The sequence below is a fragment of the Pelophylax lessonae genome, assembly GCF_965119305.1.
Source record: "Pelophylax lessonae genome assembly, contig: HAP1_SCAFFOLD_254, whole genome shotgun sequence".
NCBI lineage: Eukaryota > Metazoa > Chordata > Amphibia > Anura > Ranidae > Pelophylax > Pelophylax lessonae.
In genome coordinates, this window is record NW_028120085.1 from 169,331 (window position 1) to 192,217 (window position 22,887).

The 22,887-nt window shown below is 50.0% G+C and overlaps 1 protein-coding gene across 1 annotated transcript in view; it reads right to left on the reverse strand.

Annotated features, from left to right (window-relative positions):
* The window catches only part of ABCC8 (ATP binding cassette subfamily C member 8), a 199,386-nt gene that overhangs the window by 151,620 nt on the left and 24,879 nt on the right, over nt 1-22,887 (reverse strand). Inside the window, exons 2-3 of the mRNA XM_082276046.1 lie at nt 11,304-11,445; nt 872-993 (exon numbers count right to left, since the gene is read on the reverse strand). Of these exons, the coding sequence (XP_082132172.1) occupies nt 872-993; nt 11,304-11,445 (264 nt within the window). The remainder of the gene's footprint in view (nt 1-871; nt 994-11,303; nt 11,446-22,887) is intronic.

Genomic DNA, 22,887 nt, shown 5'->3' on the forward strand with positions numbered 1-22,887 from the left:
CAATGCTCCATGTTGGGGAGGGGGGGTAGTACAATGCTCCATGTTGGGGAGGGGGGGGGGGGTAGTACAATGCTCCATGTTGGGGAGGGGGGGTAGTACAATGCTCCATGTTGGGGAGGGGGGGTAGTACAATGCTCCATGTTGGGGAGGGGGGGGGTAGTACAATGCTCCATGTTGGGGAGGGGGGGGGTAGTACAATGCTCCATGTTGGGGAGGGGGGTAGTAAAATGCACAATGAAGAGTCAAAAAAAAGGCTCCAAAAAATCCATCACGAATGAGAAATTTCCCCCCCCCCCCCCGCATTGTGGTGTACACTTTTCACGCAGATTGGTGCTCTGTGGATGGGGGATGGGCCCTGGGGGCGATTGTTCATTCAGATATTGTTAGTTTAATGTTCATCTCTGCAGATTGAGGAGAAATTTCTATCTCTGGTAATAATGGACGCTGCAATCTGCCCGCCTGGTCACATGACCCCCCCCCAGGCACATGTAGTCCTTTTATTAGGTCAGTAATGGCCGCTCACATCTTCTATACCCTTCTGAGAATCTCCTGTTGGAATTCCGTCCTTTATTTATCCTGGAGGACAATCGGTGACAGCAGGGGGGCTAAGTGACTGCAGTAACATTGTCTTGTGTCCTGTGCGGACAGCTCAAGGCCGAGTATGGGTGAGTGTTGCCCCCCCCCCTCCCCCGGCCAGGAACTCTACAACTCTCCCACCAGACTGTCAGCTCTTGTGGCCTCCCCTAAGTATTGTGGAAGGAAAGCTCCCCCCACAGGACACACATTGTAAAACAACTTATCCCCACCAAACAGAAATCACATGATGGAAAGGACCACCCATGAGCAGCAATGACCACCAGATGTCACTTACCTATTAGCAGCTTTGGGAAGTTGGAGGTCTCGATGTTGTGGTAATAGATGATGGAGGTGATGGCGGCCAGGAAGGCCATAACTGCCGGCATGTAGAGGTGCAAATGGCGAGACTTGGAGGACCTGCGGAGGAGAGAGCATCAGAGTGTCGTTATCAATCACCGACTCTCACCCCGACTCCACCAATGTACAGACTCTCACCCAGACTCCACCAATGTACAGACTCTCACCCAGACTCCACCAATGTACAGACTCTCACCCCGACTCCACCAATGTACAGACTCTCACCCGACTCCACCAATCCCCCGACTCCACCTATGCCCCTGACTCTCACCCTGACTCCACCTATGTACAGACTCTCACCCCGACTCCACCAATCCCCCGACTCCACCTATGCCCCTGACTCTCACCCTGACTCCACCTATGTACAGACTCTCACCCCGACTCCACCAATGTACAGACTCTCACCCTGACTCCACCAATCCCCCGACTCCACCTATGCCCCTGACTCTCACCCTGACTCCACCAATGTACAGACTCTCACCCAGACTCCACCAATGTACAGACTCTCACCCCGACTCCACCAATGTACAGACTCTCACCCCGACTCCACCAATCCCCCGACTCCACCTATGCCCCTGACTCTCACCCTGACTCCACCAATGTACAGACTCTCACCCCGACTCCACCAATGTACAGACTCTCACCCCGACTCCACCAATCCCCCGACTCCACCTATGCCCCTGACTCTCACCCTGACTCCACCAATGTACAGACTCTCACTCCGACTCCACCAATGTACAGACTCTCACCCGACTCCACCAATGTACAGACTCTCACCCTGACTCCACCAATGTACAGACTCTCACCCCGACTCCACCAATGTACAGACTCTCACCCCGACTCCACCTATGCCCCTGACTCTCACCCTGACTCCCTCAATGCCTTGACTCTCACAATGACTCCACCAATGCCCCGACTCTCATCCCGACCCTGACAATGCCCGACTCTCATCCCGACTCCACCAATGTACTGACTCTCACCTCAGCTCCACCAATCTCTCGACTCTCACACAAACTCCCCCAATGCGCTGACTCCCACTCCAACCCCACCAATGCCCCCACTCCCACCCCAACCCCACCAATGCCCCGACTCCCACCCCAACCCACCAATGCTCCGACTCCACCAATTACCTGACTGTCACCCTGACTCCACCAATGCCCCAAATCTCACCCTGACTCTACCAATGAACCAACACTCACCTCAACTCCACCAATTAGCTCATACACCCCATTCCAGGTATCTCAGCCATGTCATTGTCTCCTCAAAGATCCCACCCCTAAGGATCTTAGCCATTTCATTGTCTCCTCACAGATCTCATCCCCAAGGATCTCATCCATGTCATTTGTCTCCTCACAGATCCCACCCCCAAGGATCTCAGCCGTGTCATTGTCTCCTCACAGATCCCACCCTTAAGAATCTCAGCCATGTCATTTGTTTCCTCACAGATCCCACCCCCAAGGATCATAGCCATGTTATTGTCTCCTCACAGATCCCACCCCCAAGGATCTCAGCCATATCACTGTCTCCTCAAAGATCTCACCCCCAAGTATCTCAGCCATGTAATTTTTCCCCTCACAGATCCCACCCCAAGGATCTAAGCCATGTCATTTGTCTCCTCAAAGATCCCATCCCTAAGGATCTCAGCCATGTAATTCTCTCCTCAGAGATCTCATCCCAAAGGATCTCAGCCATGTCATTGTCTCCTCACAGATACCACCCCAAGATTCTCAGCCATGTCATTTGTCTCCTCACAGATCCCATCCCCAAGGATCTCAGCCATGTTATTGTCTCCTCACAGACCCCCCCCCCCCCACGGATCCCACCCATGTAATTTGTCCCTTCACAGATCCCATCCCACAAGATCTCAGCCATGTCACTTTTCTCCTCACAGATCTCACCCCCAAGGATCTCAGCCATGTCATGGTCACCTCGCAGATTTCACCCCCAATGACCTCAGCCATGTAATTTGTCTCCTCACAGATCCCACCCCCAAGGATCTCAGCCATCTCATTGTCTCCTCACAGATCCCATCCCCAAGGATCTCAGTCATCTCATTGTCTCCTCACAGATACCACCCCAAGATTCTCAGCCATGTCATTTGTCTCCTCACAGATCCCATCCCCAAGGATCTCAGCCATGTTATTGTCTCCTCACAGACCCCCCCCACGGATCCCACCCACATTATTGTCTCCACACAGATCTCACCCCCAAGGATCACAGCCATGTTATTGTCTCCTCACAGACCCCCCCCCCGGATCCCACCCACATTATTGTCTCCACACAGATCCCATCCCCAAGGATCTCAGCCATGTTATTGTCTCCTCACAGACCCCCCCCCCCCCCACGGATCCCACCCACATTATTGTCTCCACACATATCTCACCCCCAAGGATCACAGCCATGTCATTTATCTCCTCACAGATCCCACCTCCAAGAATCTCAGCCATGCCATTGTCTTCTCACAGATCTCACCCATGTAATTTGTCCCTTTACAGATCCCATCCCAAAGGATCTCAGCCATGTCATTTTTCTCCTCACAGATCCTACCCCCAAGAATCTCAGCCATGTCATTGTCACCTTGCAGATTTCACCCCCAAGGATCTCAGCCATGTCATTGTCTCCTCACAGATCCTATCCCCAAGGATCTCAGCCTTGTAATTTGTTTTCTCACAGATCCCACCCCCAAGGATCTTAGCCATGTTATTGTCTCCTCACAGACCCCCCGCCCATGGATCCCACCCACATTATTGTCTCCACACAGATCTCACCCCCAAGGATCTCAGTCATGTCATTTATCTCCTCACAGATCCCACCTCCAAGAATCTCAGACATATTATTTGTTTCCTAACATATCCCACCCCCAAGGATCTCAGCCATGTTATTGTCTGCTTACAGATCTCATCCCCAAGGATCCATGCCATGTAAAATATCTCCTTGCAGAATACACCCCTAAGAATCTCAGCCATGCCATTGTCTTCTCACGGATATCACCCATCTAATTTGTCCCTTTAAAGATCCCATCCCAAAGGATCTCAGCCATGTCATTTTTTCCTCACAGATCCTATCCCCAAGGTTCTCAGCCATGTCATTTTCACCTTGCAGATTATTACCCCCAATGACCTCAGCCATGTCATTTGTCTCCTCACAGATCCTACCCCCAAGGATCTCAGCCATGTCATTGTCTCCTCACAGATCCCATCCCCAAGGATCTCAGCCATGTCATTGTCTGCTCACAGATCCCATCCCCAAGGATCTCAGCCATGTCATTGTCTGCTCACAGATCCTACCCCCAAGGATCTCAGCCATGTCATTGTCTCCTCACAGATCCCATCCCCAAGGATCTCAGCCATGTCATTGTCTCCTCACAGATCCTACCCCCAAGGATCTCAGCCATGTCATTGTCTCCTCACAGATCCCATCCCCAAGGATCTCAGCCATGTCATTGTCTCCTCACAGATCCCATCCCCAAGGATCTCAGTCATGTCATTTGTTGCTTAACAGATCCCACCCCAAGGATCTCAGCCATGTCATTGTCTGCTCACAGATCCTACCCCCAAGGATCTCAGCCATGTCATTGTCTCCTCACAGATCCCACCCCCAAGGATCTCAGCCATGTCATTTGTTGCTTAACAGATCCCACCCCAAGGATCTCAGCCATGTCATTGTCTGCTCACAGATCCTACCCCCAAGGATCTCAGCCATGTCATTGTCTCCTCACAGATCCCATCCCCAAGGATCTCAGCCATGTCATTGTCTCCTCACAGATCTCACCCCAAGGATCTCAGCCATGTCATTGTCTCCTCACAGATCCCATCCCCAAGGATCTCAGCCATGTCATTGTCTCCTCACAGATCCCATCCCCAAGGATCTCAGTCATGTCATTGTCTCCTCACAGATCCTACCCCCAAGGATCTCAGCCATGTCATTGTCTCCTCACAGATCCCACCCCAAGGATCTCAGCCATTTCATTGTCTCCTCACAGATCCTACCCCCAAGGATCTCAGCCATGTCATTGTCTCCTCACAGATCCCACCCCAAGGATCTCAGCCATGTCATTTGTTGCTTAACAGATCCCACCCCAAGGATCTCAGCCATGTCATTGTCTGCTCACAAATTTCATCTCCAAGGATTCCAGCAATGTAATTTGTCTCCTCACATATCTCACCCATAAGGATCTCAGCCATGTCATTTGTCTCCTCACAGATCCCAACCCAAGGATCTCAGCCATGTCATTTGTCCTCACAGATCCTACATCCGAGGATCTCAGCCATGTCATTGTCTCCTCACAGATCCTGCCCCAAACGATTCTGACAAGGATATACCACATATTACCCCAATCTGTCAGTATTTTAATCCTCTGCCATACTAAAGATGAATCTTTCTTATAATCTGTTCATCTACAGAAGAGGGCATCCAATGTCCCTCCATTAGCACTAGCAATGCAGATAGGGAATGTTAACTCGCTCAACCTTGGAGGCCAGCTCCTTCAACCAACAGCTGCCATGACCTTATCTCAGAGATGAGCTGATGGGGGGGGGGGTACATATTTTTAGCACCTGAGACACAAAATGCTCCAACTGAGGTCAGAGCACCCCCCCCCCCCCCCAACTGAGACATGATTAATGGTGACAGAGTGACCCTGGGGTCAGGGTAGAGAGGAGCCTGAAATAAGTGCAAACGCTTCATGTGATTGGCTCAGTGATCTCTGTACAGCACTGCGGTATATGTCAGAGCTATGTAAATGAATAATAATAGTGTGTGACTGTGGGGGAGGGGAAATTAGAGTGTAAGCTCCTCTGGTACAGAGACTGATGTGACTGTGGGGGAGGGGACATTAGAGTGTAAATTTTTGTTTATTAAAAATCTCACAAGCATAATTAAAACATATTTACATATATACAAAATTAAATAAATATATAAACAAAAATCAGCATAGAAACAGAAAACTATTACTATCATGACTAAACTCAACAAAGCCCTAACCTCCACCTAAACACCCCCCCACCCCCCTAACCTCCACCTAAACACCCCCTCAGGCTAAGAAATGATCACACATGTATCCCATGCATGCAGCCTTTTTTCAAAAATTCAATCTTATAAAAATCTAGGGGATGTGAAAGGACAGAAAGAAAAGCCGCACACCCAGAGACTGAAAGACAGCAGCTACGGGGACCTGACATTCCTCCACGCCTTTGCCCAGGCTCCCGGCCGCCACCTGTCCTTCTCAAGAACCTGAATCTTCCCAACCTCACCCAGAATATTGTGCACCCCCACCTCGACAGGAAGGACTTTTTTCCGAGTGGAAACCTGACACCGTGCATTCCACGTGAAGTAACGGACTACTAAGCTAACTAGAAAAAGTGTCTCCAAATCAAAATGCCGATGTGACTCAAAACAGCCGTACGACCACTTCGCATAACTTAAGCTGGAAAGGAAAGGGATACCCAGAGCCCCACCCACCCCCTTATAGACTTCTATATTGAAGGGGCATTGAAGCAAGAAATGGTTCAGTCTCCTCCACACCTCCACACTCCACTGTTGGACAACCACGGTTCTCCGGCGAGCGATGCTTCAAGTTGCCCTTCACATAGAGTCTGCCATGGAACGAGAGCCAGGCCAAATCCCGAAACTTCAAAGGGATTCCCTCCAGATTAATCAAACGCAGACCCTCCCTCATAACAGGGCCTGGGCAATCCCTCAAGGCCAGTGGCTCGTTAAAGGCAGATTCAACAACCCTCCTCTCCAGGGCCTTCCTAGGAAGAGACTTAATTTCCTCCGCCGTCACTCGCCACTGCTGAAGCATCTTCAGGCACGGGGCATCGTAAGACGGGAGCTCACCATGTCGGACCCTCAAGCTTTTCACTGGCCCACCATTCTCCCAACTTCGCAGAAAAGGCCTAAACCAGGACTGAAAAATACCAACCCACCCAGGGGGTTCCTCTGCCAGCATGTTATCAAAATTATGTTTTAAAAACATCCACCGGGTTGACCATACCTAAGCCACCCATCCACTTGGGATGATAGGTTACAGACCTCTTAATGAGATTCAGTTTGTGCCCCCATAACAGCTGGAAAAAACAGCTATAGATCCTTGCATAGAGGGACATTGGGAAAACACAGACAAAGGTGACATACAGAAATACCAGGATCAGGTAAGTTTTAATCAGGTCAACCTTTTCCCTGTAAGAGAGTTTCCATTCCTTCCAGCTGGCAACCTTGGCATCGGCATCTTGTAGCCTACTTTCCAATTTGCAAGGCCGTAATCGCCGGGACCAAATTTGATGCCTAAAACTTTAATTTCCTGTCGGGGCTCTGGGAAGGTGTCCGGAAGCTCAAAGCTATCGCCTTCCTCTCCCATCCAGAAAACTTCACTCTTATCCTGATTGATCATATAGATCATATAGATGCCTCAGCATACTGTTCCATCACTGAGACCACCTCCTTCGCCTCCTCTGTCCCAGAGATGAAAACAGATACATCATTAGCATAGGCCACAACCCTCAAAAGGGGCTCACCAGGAATGCCCAAAGGCACCCCCCACAACGGTCCACACTCTAATCTCCTGATGAAGGGATCAATTGCCAACGCGTATAGCAGAGGACCTAAAGGACACCCCTGACGCACACCCGAGCCAACCTCAAAGGGCCGTCCAATCCAACCATTCACAACCATAAAGCTTTCAGCTCCTCTGTACAAAGTCTTCAGCCAATCAATAAATCCCCCCTCCAGGCCATACTTGCCAAGAATCAACCATAGGTACTCATGATTGACCCGATCAAAAGCTTTAGCCTGATCCAATGCCAGCAAGTACTTTCCCCAGCCTGCAGCTCTGCATCGTTCCAGGGCCTCCCGGACAGCTAACACTGCTGAAAAAAGTGCTTCTACCCTAAATCGAACAGTGCTGGTGGTGAGAAAGTAGATTTTTGCCAATACATTAGACATTAGAGTGTAAGCTCCTCTGGTACAGAGACTGATGTGGGGGGAGGGGACATTAGAGTGTAAGCTCCTCTGGTACAGAGACTGATGGGAGGCGCTGCATTATATGTTGGTGCTATAGCCATTTGTGATGATGTCACAGTGATGCAGTGGTGGTGTGGTGTGGTATTTGGGATTGGTGAGGTTTAGCGCTCAGTGGAATGTTCCGGAATGGGAGGTGTGGAAAGGCGGTGGAATGTTCCAGAATGGGAGGTGTGGACAGGCAGTGGAATGTTCTGGAATGGGAGGTGCAGACAGGCAGTGGAATGTTCCGGAATGGGAGGTGCGGACAGGCAGTGGAATGTTCCAGAATGGGAGGTGCGGAGAGGCGGTGGAATGTTCCGGAATGGGAGGTGCGGACAGGTGGTGGAATGTTCTGGAATGGAAGGTGCGGACAGGCGGTGGAATGTTCCGGAATGGGAGGTGCAGACAGGTGGTGGAATGTTCCGGAATGGGAGATGCGGACAGGTGATGGAATGTTCCGGAATGGGAGGTGCGGACAGGTGATGGAATGTTCCGGAATGGGAGATGCGGACAGGTGATAGAATGTTCCGGAATGGGAGGTGCGGACAGGTGATAGAATGTTCCGGAATGGGAGGTGCGGACAGACGGTGGAATGTTCCGGAATGGGAGGTGCGGACAGGTGATGGAATGTTCCGGAATGGGAGGTGCGGACAGGTGGTGGAATGTTCCGGAATGGGAGGTGCGAACAGGCGGTGGAATGTTCCGGAATGGGAGGTGCGAACAGGCGGTGGAATGTTCCGGAATGGGAGGTGCGGACAGGCGGTGGAATGTTCCGGAATGGGAGGTGCGGACAGGCGGTGGAATGTTCCGGAATGGGAGGTGCGAACAGGCGGTGGAATGTTCCGGAATGGGAGGTGCGGACAGGCGGTGGAATGTTCCGGAATGGGAGGTGCGAACAGGCGGTGGAATGTTCCGGAATGGGAGGTGCGGACAGGCGGTGGAATGTTCCGGAATTGGAGGTGCGGACAGGCGGTGGAATGTTCCGGAATGGGAGGTGCGAACAGGTGGTAGAATGTTCCGGAATGGGAGGTGCGGACAGGCGGTGGAATGTTCCGGAATGGGAGGTGCGAACAGGTGGTAGAATGTTCCGGAATGGGAGGTGCGGACAGGCGGTGGAATGTTCCGGAATGGGAGGTGTGGACAGGCGGTGGAATGTTCCGGAATAGGAGGTGCGGACAGGTGATGGAATGTTCCGGAATGGGAGGTGCGGACAAGCGGTGGAATGTTCCGGAATGGGAGGTGCGGACAGGCGGTGGAATGTTCCGGAATAGGAGGTGCGGACAGGTGGTGGAATGTTCCGGAATGGGAGGTGCGGACGGGTGGTGGAATGTTCCGGAATGGGAGGTGCGGACAGGCGGTGGAATGTTCCGGAATGGGAGGTGCGGACGGGTGGTGGAATGTTCCGGAATGGGAGGTGCGGACAGGCGGTGGAATGTTCCGGAATGGGAGGTGCGGACAGGTGATAGAATGTTCCGGAATGGGAGGTGCGGACAGGCGGTGGAATGTTCTGGAATGGGAGGTGCGGACAGGCAGTGGAATGTTCCGGAATGGGAGGTGCGGACAGGCGGTGGAATGTTCCGGAATGGGAGGTGCGGACAGGCAGTGGAATGTTCCGGAATGGGAGGTGCGGACGGGTGGTGGAATGTTCCGGAATGGGAGGTGCGGACAGGCGGTGGAATGTTCCGGAATGGGAGGTGCGAACAGGCGGTGGAATGTTCCGGAATGGGAGGTGCGGACAGGCGGTGGAATGTTCCGGAATTGGAGGTGCGGACAGGCGGTGGAATGTTCCGGAATGGGAGGTGCGAACAGGTGGTAGAATGTTCGGGAATGGGAGGTGCGGACAGGCGGTGGAATGTTCCGGAATGGGAGGTGCGAACAGGTGGTAGAATGTTCCGGAATGGGAGGTGCGGACAGGCGGTGGAATGTTCCGGAATGGGAGGTGTGGACAGGCGGTGGAATGTTCCGGAATAGGAGGTGCGGACAGGTGATGGAATGTTCCGGAATGGGAGGTGCGGACAAGCGGTGGAATGTTCCGGAATGGGAGGTGCGGACAGGCGGTGGAATGTTCCGGAATAGGAGGTGCGGACAGGTGGTGGAATGTTCCGGAATGGGAGGTGCGGACGGGTGGTGGAATGTTCCGGAATGGGAGGTGCGGACAGGCGGTGGAATGTTCCGGAATGGGAGGTGCGGACAGGTGGTGGAATGTTCCGGAATGGGAGGTGCGGACAGGCGGTGGAATGTTCCGGAATGGGAGATGCGGACAGGTGGTGGAATGTTCCGGAATGGGAGGTGCGGACGGGTGGTGGAATGTTCCGGAATGGGAGGTGCGGACAGGCGGTGGAATGTTCCGGAATGGGAGGTGCGGACGGGTGGTGGAATGTTCCGGAATGGGAGGTGCGGACAGGCGGTGGAATGTTCCGGAATGGGAGGTGCGGACAGGTGATAGAATGTTCCGGAATGGGAGGTGCGGACAGGCGGTGGAATGTTCTGGAATGGGAGGTGCGGACAGGCAGTGGAATGTTCCGGAATGGGAGGTGCGGACAGGCGGTGGAATGTTCCGGAATGGGAGGTGCGGACAGGCAGTGGAATGTTCCGGAATGGGAGGTGCGGACGGGTGGTGGAATGTTCCGGAATGGGAGGTGCGGACAGGCGGTGGAATGTTCCGGAATGGGAGGTGCGAACAGGCGGTGGAATGTTCCGGAATGGGAGGTGCGGACAGGCGGTGGAATGTTCCGGAATTGGAGGTGCGGACAGGCGGTGGAATGTTCCGGAATGGGAGGTGCGAACAGGTGGTAGAATGTTCGGGAATGGGAGGTGCGGACAGGCGGTGGAATGTTCCGGAATGGGAGGTGCGAACAGGTGGTAGAATGTTCCGGAATGGGAGGTGCGGACAGGCGGTGGAATGTTCCGGAATGGGAGGTGTGGACAGGCGGTGGAATGTTCCGGAATAGGAGGTGCGGACAGGTGATGGAATGTTCCGGAATGGGAGGTGCGGACAAGCGGTGGAATGTTCCGGAATGGGAGGTGCGGACAGGCGGTGGAATGTTCCGGAATAGGAGGTGCGGACAGGTGGTGGAATGTTCCGGAATGGGAGGTGCGGACGGGTGGTGGAATGTTCCGGAATGGGAGGTGCGGACAGGCGGTGGAATGTTCCGGAATGGGAGGTGCGGACAGGTGGTGGAATGTTCCGGAATGGGAGGTGCGGACAGGCGGTGGAATGTTCCGGAATGGGAGATGCGGACAGGTGGTGGAATGTTCCGGAATGGGAGGTGCGGACGGGTGATGGAATGTTCTGGAATGGGAGGTGCGGTCAGGCGGTGGAATGTTGTTGGATGTCGGAGTTTATAAATAGGGTCAGTTATCTATCTCACCCATCGGACACGATGCCCTCGGCGATCTCGCACACCAGGACGAAGAGGAGGATGAAGGTGAGGATCCAGCGCAGGTTGTGTCCCGGGAAGTGCAGCCATGTGCTGTGATGGATGTGAACCTTCGAACTCTGACTGCCCCAACCTGCAACACAAACACCCCGGAGGGGGCAATTAATCATCAGGGATCAATACAGACAATCTCCCCTCCCAATCACACACTAGAGTGGAGCGTAACATTTCCAGAGAGTTGTCTCAGTTCTTGGTGGAATCCGACCCCATAATAACCCCCCCTCCCCCTCCAGTCTTGCAGATATAAAAGAAACAAATATTATCTATGCAAATACAGCCTGCCTATGAACGCCCACTCCTCCAGGCTGACACCCACCCATCAAGGTATATGATATTTGCATAACTCCTCCCACTGCTTGCATCAGCACTGAGGGCTCTTGAGAGGAGAACTGATGCTGGGGGCTGGGATGTCATCAGAAAGCTATGTACCGCCCCCTGCTGGCCCCTCCCACCAGCCATGATCTGCCTGCATTGCATAGAGAAACACAGAGACCCAGTGATTACATCACAGGGACTATATTAAGGAATGAAATGAAAACAGCTGTTATTTTAAATAGGCATTATCCTGTTATGGAGGAAATATAAGCAGTTTAAAGTTCAGATCTACATATTGTGTCCGGCCTGGGGATCTTCCCTCATTTCCTGTCACAGAGACACAACAGGAAGTGAGAGAGAAACTTCCGAAGTGAAGGAAATCTCAGTCATTACCAGAACAAGTGTCCCCAAAGAAGATTCCCCTTTCTTCCTGTTCTGTGACATTTCTATCCGGGGACACAGAGAGGAGAATCCCTGAAGCCTCACCGCTCAGTATTCCCGACAGATCCTTCCCTCCCAGAGAATCCCAATATCAGTATTCCCGACAGATCCATTCCAACCAGATAATCCCGATATCAGTATTCCCCGACAGATCCTTCCCAACCAGATAATCCCGATATCAGTATTCCCGACAGATCCTTCCCTCCCAGAGAATCCCAATATCAGTATTCCCGACAGATCCATTCCAACCAGAGAATCCCGATATCAGTATTCCCGACAGATCCATTCCAACCAGATAATCCCAATATCAGTATTCCCGACAGATCCTTCCCTCCCAGAGAATCCAAATATCAGTATTCCCGACAGATCCATTCCAACCAGATAATCCCGATATCAGTATTCCCGACAGATCCTTCCCAACCAGAGAATCCCGATATCAGTATTCCCAACAGATCCTTCCCAACCAGAGAATCCCCAAGATCAGAATTCCTGACAGATCCTTCCCACCCCAAGAATCCCGATATCAGTATTCCCAACAGATCCATTCCAACCAGATAATCCCGATATCAGTATTCCCGACAGATCCTTCCCAACCAGATAATCCCGATATCAGTATTCCCGACAGATCCTTCCCTCCCAGAGAATCCCAATATCAGTATTCCCGACAGATCCATTCCAACCAGAGAATCCCGATATCAGTATTCCCGACAGATCCATTCCAACCAGATAATCCCAATATCAGTATTCCCGACAGATCCTTCCCTCCCAGAGAATCCAAATATCAGTATTCCCGACAGATCCATTCCAACCAGATAATCCCAATATCAGTATTCCTGACAGATCCTTCCCATCCAGAGAATCCCAATATCAGTATTCCCGACAGATCCATTCCAACCAGATAATCCCGATATCAGTATTCCCGACAGATCCTTCCCATCCAGAGAATCACAATATCAGTATTCCCGACAGATCCTTCCCTCCCAGAGAATCCCAATATCAGTATTCCCAACAGATCCTTCCCAACCAGAGAATCCCAATATCAGTATTCCCGACAGATCCTTCCCAACCAGAGAATCCCAATATCAGTATTCCGGACAGATCCTTCCCCCCACGAGAATCCCGAGATCAGTATTCCCGACAGATCCTCCCCCCCCCCCGAGAATCCCGATATCAGTATTCCCAACAGATCCTTCCCAACCAGAGAATCCCAATATCAGTATTCCCGACAGATTCTTCCCAACCAGAGAATCCCAATATCAGTATTCCCGACAGATCCTTCCCAACCAGAGAATCCTGATATCAGTATTCCCGACAGATCCTTCCCAACCAGAGAATCCCGATATCAGTATTCCCAACAGATCCTTCCCAACCAGAGAATCCCCAAGATCAGAATTCCTGACAGATCCTTCCCACCCCAAGAATCCCGATATCAGTATTCCCAACAGATCCTTCCTAACCAGAGAATCCCGGTATCAGTATTCCCGACAGATCCTTCCCAACCAGAGAATCCCGATATCAGTATTCCTGACAGATCCTTCCTAACCAGAGAATTCCGATATCAGTATTCCCGACAGATCCTTTCCAACCAGAGAATCCCGAGATCAGTATTCCTGACAGATCCTTCCCAACCAGAGAATCCCAATATCAGTATTCCCGACAGATCCTTCCCACCCCGAGAATCCCAATATCAGTATTCCCGACAGATCCTTCCCAACCAGAGAATCCCAATATCAGTATTCCCGACAGATCCTTCCCACCCCGAGAATCCCGATATCAGTATTCCCAACAGATCCTTCCTAACCAGAGAATTCCGATATCAGTATTCCCGACAGATCCTTCCCAACCAGAGAATCCCGATATCAGTATTCCCGACAGATCCTTCCCAACCAGAGAATCCCGATATCAGTATTCCCGACAGATCCTTCCCCCTCCCCCCCCCCCCGAGAATCCTGATAACAGTATTCACAACAGATCCTTCCCCCCACAAGAATCCAGAGATCAGTATTCCCGACAGATCCTTCCCGTCCCAAGAATCCCGATATCAGTATTCCTGACAAATCCTTCCCATCCAGAGAATCCCGAGATCAGTATTCCCGACACGTCCTTCCCATCCAGAGAATCCAGAGATCAGTATTCCCGACAGATCCATTCCAACCAGAGAATCCTGATATCAGTATTCCCGACAGATCCATTCCAACCAGAGAATACCGAGATCAGTATTCCCGACAGATCCTTCCCAACCAGAGAATCCCGAAATCAGTATTCCTGACAGATCCTTCCCAACCAGAGAATCCCGATATCAGTATTCCCGACCGATCCTTCCCAACCAGAGAATCCTTATATCATTATTCCCGACAGATACATTTCACCCAGAGAATCCCGAGATCAGTATTCCGGACAGATCCTTCCCAACCAGAGAATCCTGAGATCAGTATTCCCGACAGATCCTTCCCAACCAGAGAATCCAGAGATCAGTATTCCCGACAGATCCCCCCCCCCCCCCCGAGAATCCCGATATCAGTATTCCTGACAGATCCTTCCCAACCAGAGAATCCCAAGATCAGTATTCCCGACAGATCCTTCCCAACCAGGGAATCCCAATATCAGTATTCCCGACAGATCCTTCCCAACCAGCGAATCCCAAGATCAGTATTCCCGACAGATCCTTCCCCCCACGAGAGTCCTGAGATCAGTATTCCCGAAAGATCCTTCCCAACCAGAGAATCCCGATATCAGTATTCCCGACAGATCCTTCCCAACCAGAGAATCCCAATATCAGTATTCCCGACAGATCCTTCCAAACCAGAGAATCCCAATATCAGTATTCCCGACAGATCCCTCCCAACCAGAGAATCCCAATATCAGTATTCCCGACAGATCTCCCCCCCTCCCCCTGAGAATCCCGATATCAGTCTTCCTGACAGATCCTTCCCAACCAGAGAATCCCGAGATCAGTATTCCTGAAAGATCCTTCCCAACCAGAGAATCCCGATATCAGTATTCCCGACAGATCCCTCCCCCCCCCCGAGGAACCCGATATCAGTATTCCTGACAGATCCTTCCCAACCAGAGAATCCCGATATCAGTATTCCCGACAGATCCTTCCCATCCAGAGAATCCCAATATCAGTATTTCCGACAGATCCTCCCCCCCATGAGAATCCCGAGATCAGTATTCCAGACAGATCCTTCCCCTCACGAGAATCCCGATATCAGTATTCCCGACAGATCCCTCCCCCCCCGAGAATCCTGATATCAGTATTCCCGACAGATCCTTCCCAACCAGAGAATCCCGATATCAGTATTCCCGATAGATCCTTCCCAAAGAGAGAATCCCGATATCAGTATTCCCGACAGATCCATTTCAATCAGAGAATCCCGATATCAGTTTTTCCGACAGATCCTTCCCAACCAGAGAATCCTGAGATCAGTATTCCCGACAGATCCTTCCCAACCAGAGAATCCCGAGATCAGTATTCCAGACAGATCCTTCCTAACCAGAGAATCTCGATATCAGTATTCCCGACAGATCCTTCCCAACCAGAGAATCTCGATATCAGTATTCCCGACAGATCCTTCCCAACCAGAAAATTCCAATATCAGTATTCCCGACAGATCCTTCCCAACCAGTGAATCCCAAGATCAGTATTCCCGACAGATCCTTCCCCCCACGAGAATCCCGAGATCAGTATTCCCGACCGATCCTTCCCTCCCAGAGAATCCCAATATCAGTATTCCCGACAGATCCATCCCACCCAGAGAATCCGATATCCGTATTCCCGACAGATCCTTCCCACCCCGAGAATCCCGATATCAGTATTCCCAACAGATCCTTCCTAACCGGAAAATCGTGATATCAGTATTCCAGACAGATCCTTCCCAACCAGAGAATCCCAATATCAGTATTCCCGACAGATCCTTCCCAACCAGCAGGGGCTGACTGGCAACTTTCAGCCCAGGGGACAAGTACAAACCATAGGCCCATTGTGCAGCGACTCGGCCCCCCTCCCAATCTCTCTCTTTCTGGCCTCCTTCTGACCCCCATTCCAGGCTGAAGCTCCACTCCAGGTACTCTCTACTCACAGCCAAATCTGGTTTCCCGACCTGGCCAGCAGGGGCGGTTGGGGGGAGTTGGGACAGCTCGGTCGGGGCTGGCCGGAGGAGGAGAGTCTCCAGTGGGGCATGGAACCGGCCTCTGCTCAGACACAGCTTACACCATCCATGCTGGAGGGAGGGCTGCGCTGTGTCCTTATCTTTATCCTGCACTCAGTAGGTCAGCGGTGGGGGATTTTTCCTTCTCTTCCCCAGGAATCCTTTAGGCATGTCTGTGGCAGAAGCAGTGCAGCCTTTTTATGGGGCATCAGAGTGGCTCAGGGGGCAATTGCCCCCCTGCCCCCTGGCCCAGTCCTCCCTTGCCAACCAGAGAATCCCAATATCAGTATTCTCGACAGATTCTTCCCAACCAGAGAATCCCAATATCAGTATTCCCAACAGATCCTTCCCAACCAGAGAATCCCGATATCAGTATTCCCGACAGATCCTTCCCATCCAGAGAATCCCAATATCAGTATTCCCGACAGATCCTCCCACCCCGAGAATCCCGATATCAGTATTCCCGACAGATCCTTCCCATCCAGAGAATCCCGAGATCAGTATTCCCGACAGATCCTTCCCAACCAGAGAATCCCGATATCAGTATTCCCGACAGATCCATTCCAACCAGAGAATCCCGAGATCAGTATTCCCGACAGATCCTTCCCAACCAGAGAATCCCAATATCAGTATTCCCGACAGATCCTTCCCAACCAGAGAATCCCGATATCAGTATTCCCGACACGTCCTTCCCATCCAGAGAATCCCGATAATAATAATTGAGTTCAAAGCTGCCAACCCCAAGAGGGAAATCTTGTATGACAGCAAACTAAACTCCCTGGGCATTGAACTGGCCGGTGTATCAAAGGACATTGATGCTGTTCTGGAAGAATTGGGACCAGTGGGGGAGGTGTACAGGAATCGTGACCGATTTGAGGCAGGACTGAGTGGAAGGACTGAGTTTTCTTCACAGTCAGACTCTGGGGATTTGGTCCAAAGCTCCTTGCCACCAAAGGTGTCTCCTGAAGGGAAGACTCTGAAGCCTCTGGAGGACATTGAGTTGCAACACCAGGTTGGAGCGGATTTTCCTGCTGGACCTCCAGCTCTGCGGGATGGGGGAATATCAATGTAACCCAGCAGATATTCACAGTACAGGAGACTCAGAGAAGTGACATGGTGGACTCCCAGCATATGGACTGTGAGAACAGTGCTGCCGCTACCACTAATATTCATTGTGGGAGCAATGCTGGGGAGACTGGTGTTCATGATGGGGGTAACACTGGGCTAACTGGTCATGATGGGGGTAACACTGGGCTAACTGGTCATGATGGGGGTAACACTGGGCTAACTGGTAATGATGCTGCTAGTGATGATGTGATGTGCAATGCTGGTGTCACTAATATTGATGTGAATAATTCTGATGTCACTAATACTAATGCCAGTATATATGAATGGGGTCAGCTACAGTCAGAGAGCGCTGAGAATGTGGCGATGGAGGAGTCAGTTCAGAATAACCCCCAAGATTCCCCCCCTTTGGTTGATCCACCGCCTGCTCCACAGGGCAATGCTGGTCCATCTGGTCAGGTCCCTCCTCGGAATGCCTGGAGCCGTGGGGCCCCTTCTTTTTCCACCGGTAACAGTTATTCTGGTCAGGCATTTAGGAGGAGGAATGTGGTCAGATTCAAGCATAGGGGTTCCAGAGAGGATCTCCCCGATAGGAGGTTTGTAGTGAGGGAGTTGCTGTGTCAGCAGATGGGGTTTGTGCCTGCAGACATACTGGCGGTCATCAACCTCCCCGATAGACAAGGTTATGATGTCAGCTTTAAGCTCATGTCTGACTTAGACAGATTCTGGGCCGGCTTCACCCAGTTTCGGGACAAAGAAGGTTGGAGGAATTTTATCTTCATTCCCATCTCCAAACCTGACACAGCCAATGTAAATATCATTTTCTGGAATGAGTCCCCTCCCCCCCAGGATATTGTCATCTGGCTTAGGAGACATTGTGAAATGGTTTCAGGTTTGACAAAAACTAAAGACAGTGATGGGATCTGGACCGGTGGTTGGAGGGTTCTGGTTAAGTTGAGGCAAACTAACAATGTTACCCATCACCTGCCAAACTCCTTTTTCATTGGGCGGGAGAGAGGAGTTTGTTTCTATGCAGGACAGCCCAGGTTATGTTTTCAATGCGGTAAATCTGGCCATGTGGCGAGCGTTTGTACAATTCAAAAGTGTCATCTTTGTGGAGAGGTCGGCCATATCAGCTCTACCTGTGAGAATGTTAAGTGCAATCTATGTGGAAGGCTTGGCCATTTCCACAGATATTGCCTGGAGGCCTTCCATAACATGGGTGAGGAATCTGCAGATGAACTGTTGGCTGCAGCAGAGCATCTAGAGGAGGAAGCCTCCATGAATGGGGTTATCTTATCAAGGGAAGAGATGGACCCAGAGGTCCAGGAGACCCCCAGACCGACAGGCAGTGTTCAGCAGGCTGAGGATCAGCGGCCGGCTGTGCACACTTCATCTGTTTCAGTTCCTGTCTCTATGGAGAACATTCCCGGGCACAAGAGAAGGAAAAAAAAGGATAGGTCTACCCGTAAATCTGAAAGTGAGTGGGACTTAGTGCAGAAGCCAGCTAAGAAAGTGAAAGGGGCACCAGAAGTGACTACGGCAGTTTCTACCAATAGGTATGAGGTCTTATCAGAGTCCGATGCCGACTCCTGTTTTCTAGAGGCCCAGGAACTGGAGCAGGAATTACGAAGAGTGGAAGGAGAATGTGCGACTGGCTCAGAGGACGACCCGCCCAGTAAAAGGCGTCCGCCCCCTGATCCTCCGCCCCCTGATCCTCCGCCCCCTGATCCCGTATCTGCAGAATATGATATGGAGACTGGTAGTGGGCAGAGTGACTCTGATTCAGACTTATAATGATGGGGGTTTTACTTTTACTCATCTATACTGTGATAGCAGAAATGAGGAACATTTTCTTTGTGGATTGTTGGGGAAGCCATGAAGTCTGGGAGGAAGTAGCTGCCAGAGTTGGGATCAAAAGGTTGGGAAACCTGGGTTACTCAGTCAGGCTTTACAGTGTTCCCCCAACAATGCACAGTGTAGACAGAGGGACAATGTATATGGTCATTACCGGACTCACATACTACCAATGGCACACAAGGATGATGTATATGGTCATTACCGGACTCACATACTACCAATGGCACACAAGGACGATGTATATGGTCATTACCGGACTTACATACTACCAATGGCACACAAGGACGATGTATATGGTCATTACCAGACTCACATACTACCAATGGCACACAAGGACAATGTATATGGTCATTACCGGACTCACATACTACCAATGGCACACAAGGACAATGTATATGGTCATTACCGGACTCACATACTACCAATGGCACACAAGGACGATGTATATGGTCATTACCGGACTCACATACTACCAATGGCACACAAGGACGATGTATATGGTCATTACTGGACTCACATACTACCAATGGCACACAAGGACGATGTATATGGTCATTACCGGACTCACATACTACCAATGGCACACAAGGACGATGTATATGGTCATTACCGGACTCACATACTACCAATGGCACACAAGGACGATGTATATGGTCATTACCAGACTCACATACTACCAATGGCACACAAGGACGATGTATATGGTCATTACTGGACTCACATACTACCAATGGCACACAAGGACAATGTATATGGTCATTACCAGACTCACATACTACCAATGGCATGCAAGGACTGGGGCTGCCATACATAATGAACAGTTTCCCTTCAGTAACATTGCAGGTTTACTGTTATCTGACCTAAGATGGATAAAGTGTTTGGAAATTAGGAAATGTAGAATTATGGAAAGGAGTTTCATTGTAACATGAAATTTACATTTATTTACCCTTTTTTTTCGTAAACTGCTAAGTTTTTGACCTAGACAATTTGTCAGGAATTGTTGTGTTTTGTTGTTATTTTCAGACACAGTTACAGTTTGTTATTATGTATTCCGTTTTGTTTTTACAAATAAAAATATCCATACATACAGAATAAGAACAGATACTGAGAATTACACCCGGCATACAGGACAGGAGAAGTAGTACTGTGCAGAGTCCATACATACAGAATAAGAACAGATACTGAGAATTACACCCAGCATACAGGACAGGAGAAGTAGTACTGTGCAGAGTCCATACATACAGAATAAGAACAGATACTGAGAATTACACCCAGCATACAGGACAGGAGAAGTAGTACTGTGCAGAGTCCATACATACAGAATAAGAACAGATGCTGAGAATTACACCCAGCATACAGGACAGGAGAAGTAGTACTGTGCAGAGTCCATACATACAGAATAAGAACAGATACTGAGAATTACACCCAGCATACAGGACAGGAGAAGTAGTACTGTGCAGAGTCCATACATACAGAATAAGAACAGATACTGAGAATTACACCCAGCATACAGGACAGGAGAAGTAGTACTGTGCAGAGTCCATACATACAGAATAAGAACAGATACTGAGAATTACACCCAGCATACAGGACAGGAGAAGTAGTACTGTGCAGAGTCCATACATACAGAATAAGAACAGATACTGAGAATTACACCCAGCATACAGGACAGGAGAAGTAGTACTGTGCAGAGTCCATACATACAGAATAAGAACAGATACTGAGAATTACACCCAGCATACAGGACAGGAGAAGTAGTACTGTGCAGAGTCCATACATACAGAATAAGATCAGATACTGAGAATTACACCCAGCATACAGGACAGGAGAAGTGGTGCTGTGCAGAGTCCATACATACAGAATAAGAACAGATACTGAGAATTACACCCAGCATACAGGACAGGAGAAGTGGTGCTGTGCAGAGTCCATACATACAGAATAAGATCAGATACTGAGAATTACACCCAGCATACAGGACAGGAGAAGTGGTGCTGTGCAGAGTCCATACATACAGAATAAGAACAGATACTGAGAATTACACCCAGCATACAGGACAGGAGAAGTAGTACTGTGCAGAGTCCATACATACAGAATAAGATCAGATACTGAGAATTACACCCAGCATACAGGACAGGAGAAGTGGTGCTGTGCAGAGTCCATACATACAGAATAAGAACAGATACTGAGAATTACACCCAGCATACAGGACAGGAGAAGTAGTACTGTGCAGAGTCCATACATACAGAATAAGAACAGATACCGAGAATTACACCCAATATACAGGACAGGAGAAGCAGTACTGTGCAGAGTCCATACATACAGAATAAGAACAGATACTGAGAATTACACCCGGCATACAGGACAGGAGAAGTGGTACTGTGCAGAGTCCATACATACAGAATAAGAACAGATGCTGAGAATTACACCCAGCATACAGGAGAAGAGAAGTGGTACTGTGCAGAGTCCATACATACAGAATAAGAACAGATACTGAGAATTACACCCAGCATACAGGACAGGAGAAGTAGTACTGTGCAGAGTCCATACATACAGAATAAGAACAGATACTGAGAATTACACCCAGCATACAGGACAGGAGAAGTAGTACTGTGCAGAGTCCATACATACAGAATAAGAACAGATACTGAGAATTACACCCAGCATACAGGACAGGAGAAGTAGTACTGTGCAGAGTCCATACATACAGAATAAGAACAGATACTGAGAATTACACCCAGCATACAGGACAGGAGAAGTGGTGCTGTGCAGAGTCCATACATACAGAATAAGATCAGATACTGAGAATTACACCCAGCATACAGGACAGGAGAAGTGGTGCTGTGCAGAGTCCATACATACAGAATAAGAACAGATACTGAGAATTACACCCAGCATACAGGACAGGAGAAGTGGTGCTGTGCAGAGTCCATACATACAGAATAAGATCAGATACTGAGAATTACACCCAGCATACAGGACAGGAGAAGTGGTGCTGTGCAGAGTCCATACATACAGAATAAGATCAGATACTGAGAATTACACCCAGCATACAGGACAGGAGAAGTGGTGCTGTGCAGAGTCCATACATACAGAATAAGAACAGATACTGAGAATTACACCCAGCATACAGGACAGGAGAAGTAGTACTGTGCAGAGTCCATACATACAGAATAAGAACAGATACCGAGAATTACACCCAGCATACAGGACAGGAGAAGTGGTGCTGTGCAGAGTCCATACATACAGAATAAGAACAGATACTGAGAATTACACCCAGCATACAGGACAGGAGAAGTGGTGCTGTGCAGAGTCCATACATACAGAATAAGAACAGATACCGAGATTTATGCTCTCCTCGTATTCAGTTGTCAGCGATGTACATGGAGGTGGAAGTGGTACTGAGCGATGTGTATGGTTGATGATGAGAAATGATTTATTCTCCAATTACAGACATGGGATCTGATTGTGGTGGGCGGAGTCTCTGCTTTTCAGCATCGTTAATACAATAATCTCAAACTGTGTAAATCATAGGACTGGATGAATAATTATGGGGTTTCCATGGTAACCAGAATCTATGGGGGGTTTTCCCCACTGAAAGGCTCCTGCTGCTTCTGTTTACCCACAGAGCTGACAATCATTTCCAGGGGTGGAATGGAGACAAACACTCACTGAGCTCTGAGCCA